At 34.6% G+C, this 9067-nt stretch overlaps 1 protein-coding gene across 1 annotated transcript; it reads left to right on the top strand.

The window, feature by feature from the left end:
• The first annotated feature begins 140 nt into the window (after positions 1 to 140).
• LOC126742122 (protein SCAI) lies at positions 141 to 8329 on the top strand. The gene is made up of 10 exons (XM_050448685.1): positions 141 to 428; positions 772 to 954; positions 1655 to 1753; positions 1815 to 2069; positions 4015 to 4248; positions 4303 to 4490; positions 4544 to 4774; positions 6074 to 6244; positions 6313 to 6562; positions 7030 to 8329. Exons 1-9 carry the CDS (start codon positions 331 to 333, stop codon positions 6555 to 6557), a joined length of 1704 nt encoding a protein of 567 aa, XP_050304642.1. The 5' UTR covers positions 141 to 330; the 3' UTR covers positions 6558 to 6562; positions 7030 to 8329.
• Positions 8330 to 9067: the final 738 nt, after the last annotated feature.

Here is a 9067-nt window from a genome sequence, read left to right as displayed (position 1 = left end):
AATAAATAAATCAACGTTAACATTATTTTCTTTGAGTAATTCTGCCTTCGACCCTTTAGCTACTTCAACTTTGACTCCCTAACTTCCAAGTTTGACCCATAGAGCGACGCATCGGCCACCCTTTCCATATAGTTTGACATCTGCCGCCGACGGTCGGCGTCGCCACCGTTGCTCTACAGCCCCGGTGATACTTCGATAACGCCATCATGTCCGCCGTTCGATTTCTGGACGTCGAGGCCGACCGCCGTCGCGACGTTACTGTCGGGCCATTTTTTCGATACGCGAAAATGCGATGACGCCGCGAACAAACTTCTGGTGAAATACGGGAAAATGGTCAGGATGGCCAGCATGGAGGAACACGAGAGGAAAATCGTGGTGGAGTTCGTTCATCTATTGGAGAAGTCGAAGCAGTTGTTCAATGGGTTAAGGTAAAATATTATTAGTTTTCTCCCTAAGGTGGGGAGGAGGGGGGGAAATGGTGCATGCCTCGTATAATTAACACTAGTAATTATTGGTTGGCGTTTTTTTTTTGTTATAACTTTAAATTTGGGTTAATGATGTTTTAAAGTTGGGCATTATTTGCTACGATAAAAAAAAATATTTTACTTTATTACATCACAATTATTATATGTAGCTTATCGTGTCTTATTACATTATACATATATTAGAAGGCTTACAAACTGCCCTAATACATGTTTTTTTGAACCTAAAATATCTCTGTAAAATGTTTGAGGTTTTACTCTTAACTAAGAAAATATTCTTGTATTTTAGGGATTTACCGCAGTATGGCCACAAACAATGGCAGGCATATTTCGGGAGAACTTTCGACATTTACACCAAATTGTGGAAATTCCAGCAGCAGCACCGGCAAATTTTAGATACCAAATATGGTTTGAAGAGATGGCAAATTGGGGAGATCGCTTCTAAGATTGGCCAGCTTTATTATCATTATTAGTAAGCATTGTTTTTTTTTTACTTTAATTTTATCAAAAACTAATTTGAATCCAACAGCATTAAAATCGGGAAAATTAAAATCAAATCCGGTGGTCATGGAGATGATATAGGATAGCATGATGCTATAGCATCAAGTGTCTACCCTAGCAAATTTTATTTAGAATTTTAGAAATATTGTTTAATCAAATTCTACAAATGATCTTTATTTATTATGATATCTATTTTTAATTATTCATTCAGTTAAAATTTCATCAACAATCAAAAAAAATTAAAGGCAAGTAATACAGCAGGTTCAGGTATAGTCTTGGAGGCCATGGCATCAAATCCACCGTAACAAATTTCATTTCGAATTAAAAAGTGTCTTAATTAAGTGTCTTAACTAAATATTAATAATATTCTAAAAATAGTCTAAACATTGACGATTTCAAAGAATTTTATTAAGATATTCATTTACTTCTAATTTCGTCAAAAATGGAAATGGAAATTTCTACAAGAGTGTCGCCAGATCGCTATGATTCCTTTAGTAGACTTGTCTGTGAGTATGCTTAAATTGTAATAATTATATTTCATTGGAAATAAATGGCGGTCAACGTCTAGTGGAAATTCCAATTAGGTAACTAACACTATGATCAATTAAGCATAAGGTCCAAGACTCGAAATGGCATATATATCAATTTTGACTTTTTAAATTTATTTACAGTTTAAGAACTAGCGAAACAAATTATTTGAATGAAGCATACTCGTTCTACGCAGCCATTCGTGGAAGGGCGTATTACTCTCGAGCTGCAAAAGAAGACAGGTAAAGTTACAAGTTTATTTCTTGGATAACTGATAGATGCTAGTTCTTACTTTGAATGTAGGTCTGAATTAATGGTAAAAAAGCTACGATACTATGCCCGATTTATAGTGGTGTGCCTCCTGCTTAGACGAATGAAACTAGTTAGAGAATTAATAGTAGAATTAGACCGACATATCGCCGATTACACCAGTACCTATGAACCGGACGATCAGATTGAGTGGAGCCTCGTTCTGGATGAGATCAAAGGTTTCATCGCTTCCGATTCTTTGGTTACGGTTTTACATGCAGATACAAATCCTATAGTATTATCACACAGGTAATTTGATATTTTAATTTTTTTATAATTTATTGTCTTATTTTAGTTGTGTATCCTTTTTGATTTATGATATACTAAGTCATAAGAGTGCGAGTATAATGAATTTTACCGAGAGATGGTGCATAGCAAAAAAAATGATAAAATTCGCTAAAGTTTTCTTTCGTTTAGATTCTTTTGGCCCTTTATTGTTTTGTTTTTTCTTTTTATCTTTTAAAGCTTCAATCATGTCAAGTGATGTCAAAACTGCCCTCTTCACCGGTTTACGGACATCAGGATAAGATTTTTTTGGTTTTGATCCTCGCTGTAATGGTCCAGTTGCATCTAACATCGATGGTAAGCTGGATTTGAGACAATGATCTCAATGCTAACATTGATGGTTCCATTGGTGGTAATCAATTATTATTTGCATTGACTTTTGACCAATAATTGATCGCAATACGTTAATATTCTTCGTTATCATTATTCTCCATTGAAGATTTTTCACTAAGCATTTTCACTATTCACAGCAGCTCTAAAAAAATCTTTTCTCTTTAAAAATTGTGAAGTTAAATAGCAAATATCAGTTAACCGAAATCCAGCTTTGATGCTAGCATGTGTCATCTAAAGTAAATATATTCAGTTCGGGAACGTGACATATTTCCAGATGTTTTCTAGGGTTTCGTCTTTGCCAGTCTGTGCACTGAAATTTCTAAGTATTTTTTACGGGACCATACACGAAAACATCGAGTGATTGCATGTGGTGACTGCAAATTGTGGTGTAAATGGTAGCAAAATAACACTATTATCTTTATCTGCTGCAAAATACAAGTTCTACGGACAAGTGAGATATATTATTGTTTAGAACTAAACTAGTGTTGGAGATGTTTTTAACGAAATGGCGTGCTCAATAAAATGCTGCATGAATTTTACGAAGCCTGTTTCTGATATTCATCCAGATTCAGTGGCTTAATTATCAAATCAATTGTAAATGTTTGATATAAATAGACTGCATTTCTTTTGCGAAATAAGTAGAAAGGTCGCTATTTTACTTTACATCGCAATCTATTTATTAAGAGAAAATATTATGTCACATTCATTTTTTTCATCTAACTTAGACACGACAAGGTTATCAGTGACAGCTTCAAATGCAGAATAATGAAAGTTCCAGCCTACCAACCTTTACTTTTACAACCTGCAGATTACCAAGCACTTACAAATCAAATAAAAAATTAGATATATATATATCCACTAGGGCCGTGAAACAAAAGAGAAAAACGAATATTTCCAGCTAAAGGTCATGGTCAACGGTCAACGGTATAATAGCTCCGCACGGAGCTATTTACATCTGTGCTACAAACTTCTACTCTACTGATTTAAAGTGCCAAAGACATCAGTTTCGCTCTGCTCCTAGTTATTATGGCCAAGAATTTCGTTGGAATATTATATTACGCTTTTTTTAAACACAAAGGGATCAATAGTACGGTGATGGCATTGTCAGAGTTCTAAGTAAATGGTAAAGACCTATGATGTAACAGGCAAGAAATTAGGTCTTCTCATTATTTTACTAAATTTAGTTAGGGGTAACTAATTGTCACTGCAGAACTGATTAGATACAGGGACTTGCCGAAAATTGGGTAAAATTAATTAACTATTTAAAAACTACGCAAAGGTCCTTAAGTTTATCACGTTTAAATTGAGTTGGGAACGGTAGATATTTTATTATCAGATTCAAATCAATAACTAACATTTTCAAACTGATGGTAGGTACCTAGTTAGGCGAAACAAATTATTAACGAAATTCTGAAGACAAGCTGATTTTTTTGGAAATATGGAAAACCTTCGTCAGAAGCTCTTAATGAAAAATATTCATTACTTTAGTTCGGTCCAAAAAAAGTCAAATTTTTTTTCGGTTCTTAAGAAAACATACATACGAAATTTTCATAACTCATGCACTTTTTAATTTTAGGTTAAGCCCTCTCACAACACCGCCCGTAGAAAAATCCCAATACATGAATCTCACTTTACAAGAGATTCTAATCGTTGGTAGCGCCTCAGAACAAGTAAAGTTTTCAGAGCTCACTATGGATATGTTCAGAATGATCCAGACTTTAGAGAGGGAGCCCCAGGAGGACTTTAATCATATATACGACGCATCTCCTGCCCCTGGGAGAGTACCATATGGAGTACCCGGACAAAAAGGGTATGGGTTAAAAAATATTTTTTAATCTCACTTTTCATTTCAACTTTCATTTAGTTATGTGGAAAATGGAGATCGTCTCTCCCGAAGAGAAAACCCTCACAAATATTTGCTCTACAAACCTACGCTAAGTCAGGTCTTGGTTTTTCTTGCGAGTGGCTTTAAAGAACTTCCAACCAACGGTGCTTTGTTGCTGTATTTATCTTCTGATGGTTGTTTTTCGACCTCGAAACATCCCGAAGATAGTATGTGCATGTATGTGTTATTTCTTGTTTAAATTTCATGTTATTTTTTTTAGTGGGATATGACCTTGGCGGGGTGGCGACGAGTAGTAAACGTGACGGTGACCATAAAAAAACTAAAGAAGTGCACTGCCTTTACCCTGGTGATCTTTACCCGTTCACGCGGCGCCCTTTATTTGTGATAGTGGATTCTGACAATAGTTTCGTTTTTCAACACATTCCTAGGTATTTTGGACAACCTTTAGTTACCCTTATGTCTCCGCAGGATACTCCACCGGCTTTTCAAGGTAATTATTCGTTTTCGGATTTTATTTACTCAGTTTTATTTAAAACAGTTCATTAATTGGTGACCAATTAACTCGTCAGTTCAGCATCACTATTGCATATTCACAATTTACAAATAATATTACGTCTAATTTGACATTAATATATCATAGATTTGATCCTCTAATTTCTTATCTGGTGAAGTAATTTTACGGTCAATTTTGGTTAATACGACGAAAATACAACCAAATAAAAGGTCATATTTTTTTATTTCTCAACGTCTATAAAACGTCCTGTAGTCAAATATGACGTCCCTTATATTCAGCGCCATCACACCTTTTTGAATTAAATCATATTAAGGCTTATCATCAGATTATCATATTATTAACAGTCTTTAAATAAATCTAGATAAAAAAAATGACGATAGCAGTTACTTAGTTGTTGACCTTGTCCAATCTGTGGCGTCGGGAAATCAGTTCTAAGGTCAAGAATCTAATCAAATGAAGACGTGCTTTGAAGTATTGTTATTTCACGTAATTTTTTACAAAACAAGTTAAAATGAGTTGCCGATGAAACACCAACTTAAACTAATGATAGGAATGTGAGTAATCCTTTCATCTGGCAGGTGCTACATGAGCCACCTACCACATACTAGGTATCTGTGATAGGTGGAATCGGCTGAGAAGGAAAATTATCGGAGCAATGACATTCCAACGGGAAGACCTGGACTGGGACAATGTGCAAGCTTTTATTAAAAGGACGGGCCGAGTCAGTGAAGACCGCGCCTTGGGAGTGGAGGCGTAGGGGTGGGGATTCTGAGGCCTGCTTGCCGTGCTATAGAACTTCCACCCTTACACTCACAATTATATATATAAACTTGAATGTGAAGTGTGTGTAAAATACGAGAATCTGTATATTTTTAAATTCAAACATGTTTTAGAAAATACTTATCTATTAACAGTAAAAGCTCGAATTTTGTCCACGGTTTTATTAACAGAAATGAATTTATATTCTTTTATTGTCTTGGTACAAAATTAGCAGTTAAGTACCTTTACTATAATGAAGAATGTTAAAAAAACGCATAAAGGGTTCATAAGTGGCAATATTGGAATATTTAAAGCATAATATATTATTACTGAATATGTATGTCACTGGTAAAGATGCCTTGTGTCGGTGGAATCAACAATGCGTTCGAGCGTTATTGCAATTTTGTTGCTATTTCTCTATTATACGTAATCTACATTAAATTTATTTAACTTGGTTTAACCACGGCTATGCTAATTCTAGCTTTTCAATGTTCTAAGATTTTATATATATTTTAGATCAACAACACAACGGTTCTCTATTTACCCTGTTCTTGCACTCGCCATTGACAGCTTTCTGCTATTGTTGCAATATATCCAGCATAGCGATTCACCACTGGGAGAGATGCCAGTCTTTTGTTGACCGATTCGTTACGGAAGCATCCAGGTTATTTACTAGGGCCAGAGTAGGTAAGATCCACTTGTACTACTTATAAACACAAACAGTATTTTGTATAAAACTTTATATACATCTGCAGATATCTCATATCTTCAATTCTTCGGAGACGACTTTTTGCGACTACTGTTGCTTCGTTACGTTTTTTGTGACGTGGTGCTGCACCTGCACCGTGCCTTCCGGGGCAGACAGTACCGCCCCCGATGTCAGCCGGCGCTTCCCGAGGCGGAACTTCTGGAACATCCATCCCTCCAGCATTTGGTGCTCGATTTGGCGACCCATTTAGAAGTCAAGACGCATTTTTTGGAAGGGCACGAGCTCGAATGATCCAGGTATATTTCAATTAATAATTAATGATGATAACAAAACGTGAAGATATTCATTTAATACAAAAGCAAGGTTTAATATTTATTTTTTTTAATAATTTTCTAGTTAAATATTTTGATTTTAACTAAAAATTGTACATTTAAAATATTTTTTTATTGTTACCTTTCAAGAAACTAAAAAAAAACAGTAAGTAATTCAACATTTTTTTCAAAATTTGGCACATTAAAATTTTAAAAAAAAGAATAAATGTTGAATGTCATCCTAAATTTCCATTTTCTCAAAATTAATATAATTACATATTTTAAAAATTTTTATTTTTATTATCAATTCAAATTATAAAATTATTTTTCTGGAATCTCTTTTGCATTTTTTGTTACAATTTTCCATACATTTCCGATTAGATAGCAGAATTCGTACCACCCTTTATTTAAGAAAAAAATAGCTTATTTACATATATTTGTTCGGTATTTAGGTCTTCCTCCTCATGGATAACTTTGGGACTTCGCGGCTTATCCTGGTCGTCACCATCCCCGAGCTCCCATGAGGACGAAGGGGATTCACCCCGCGTGAACTTCACTTCCACCACCACCACCACCACAATCACCAAATCATCCACGGTGATGCCATTCGGTTTGTTTTTCGCTACCGTAGTGTTTCTTTTCGCGATCGCGCGCATGTTTATTAGTGACTTTGCTACCAGGATCGCGCGAAAACTCTTTAACGAGTTTAGCGGGACCGGTCCAGAAGTTTTCGATTTTATGACGCAGAGCGTGTGGACGTTAAATTTAAATGCATGCTCGAATAGCGACTTGTCAGCGCTGGACAATGTGGTTATTGTTTAATAAAAAAAATAACAAAAGAGCTTCTCATATTTGACTTTTAAATAATTTTTAAATACCGTGATAACACTTAAATTAAACTTACTTGTAATGTGTATAATTATTACGTAAGAGGTTATGTGCATTTATAAAATTCATAGTTAAAAACTGAATTGGTTGACGTATTGAACGATGGCTCAACATATCACATTTTTAATTTAAAAATTGATGAACAATATTGGATTAACCCTTAACTGATATGGTGACATTTTGGGACACAAACTACGTTGTGGGGCATCACTCTTTTATATTTTTTGTTATTTAAGGCTAAAAAGGGCTTTCCAATAAAAAAAACTAAGTTCTCCTCCATTTCGTCCACAAGATGAGGGAATAAGAGGCTAAAGATGAATAGTGTGTGTTCTGGGAGTCCCTGGGACTCCATTACGTCTGTTAAGGGTTAAAACCTAAAAATATGACAACAGTAGAGTCGGGCTGAATCCTCGAAGCTCATAGCTGATCCGAGTTGTTACCAAATGGTACAAAAAGTATTGGCGATGTTAAAGTTTCACATAAAATGTTAATTATTTAAAAAAAAAATCCACGTAATATCTAATAAATGCACATTACCTTGGCAATTAGCTCAAACTGAGCACAGCGTCTTTCACAAAAATCCGTTCACTTATAAGGTCATTTAAATGCGTTTTTTAAATGACACAAAAACTATAATATAAATTTAATACAAGTTAAGGTTGCGCAATTCAAGGTAAATAAATATTATATTGCATTTATTATACAAGCATGAATTAATTAAATTATTTTAAACGAGATAAATTATTTAACTCTGTATATTTCCGGCATCTCTTGTAAGCAAGTGTTAATTGAATCATTATTATTTTAAATTTTTTGAGAAATAGAAACTAAAATTTAAAAAAAATTAAAACGTTCTTTAAATAATTTTAATTTGTTTTATTCATATCCCTTATATCAGTATTTAGTATTTATTAATGAGCTATACCGAGTTTTTTTTCCTACCTGTAAATGTACTGGTTGGGTTGGGTTGGGTTGGATTGAAGCCGCCGAGATTCTTTCAAAACTGCCACCCATGGATTTAAGGGTAGAAGAAAGGGTAAACGTCTATGAAAACGGACCTACATACAAAACGGAAGCTTATCAAATTTTACTAAGAAAGTGGCAAAACAGATGGATGGAATATAGGGGATGGGCAAAGGTTTTTATCAAGGATGTAAAAAGGTGGACAGAAACTGAGTGGACGGGAAACATTAATTTTTTCCTGACTCAAGCAATTACAGGACACGGTGTATTTAAAACCTATTTAAAGAAAATAAAAAAACAGGAAGATGACCTCTGCTGGATCTGCAAAATGCAGAACACTCCTGAACACACGCTTTTTTCTTGCAATACGTTTGAAGAGATAAGAGAGGAGGCAAGGAGGAAATGTAACAGTGATATTACTATGGAGACAATAGCAAACCTACTTTTAAAAAGTGAAAATGATTGGACGGCTGTAACGGAAATACTAGAGAAAATAATGAAGCAGAAGGAAAAAATCCAAAAAATGAATGAAAATTCGGAAGTATAGGAACATTTTCAGAACAAAATACGATAAAAATTTTAACAAAATGTAAAACAACGGACTACAGAGTATGACATACCGCATCCCTTCTGAAGTAA

Source organism: Anthonomus grandis, chromosome 1 (assembly GCF_022605725.1).
Source record: "Anthonomus grandis grandis chromosome 1, icAntGran1.3, whole genome shotgun sequence".
NCBI lineage: Eukaryota > Metazoa > Arthropoda > Insecta > Coleoptera > Curculionidae > Anthonomus > Anthonomus grandis.
Note: the sequence above shows the minus strand (reverse complement) of the source record. Positions and strands in the feature narration are given on the sequence as shown.

Coding starts and splice junctions, on each gene's coding strand:
- LOC126742122 (XM_050448685.1), top strand. CDS start 331: ATGGTCAGGATGGCCAGCATGGAGGAACACGAGAGGAAAATCGTGGTG. Junction 4,249..4,302: donor GGAGTACCCGGACAAAAAGG/GTATGGGTTAAA, acceptor ACTTTCATTTAG/TTATGTGGAAAATGGAGATC. Junction 6,245..6,312: donor ATTTACTAGGGCCAGAGTAG/GTAAGATCCACT, acceptor ATACATCTGCAG/ATATCTCATATCTTCAATTC.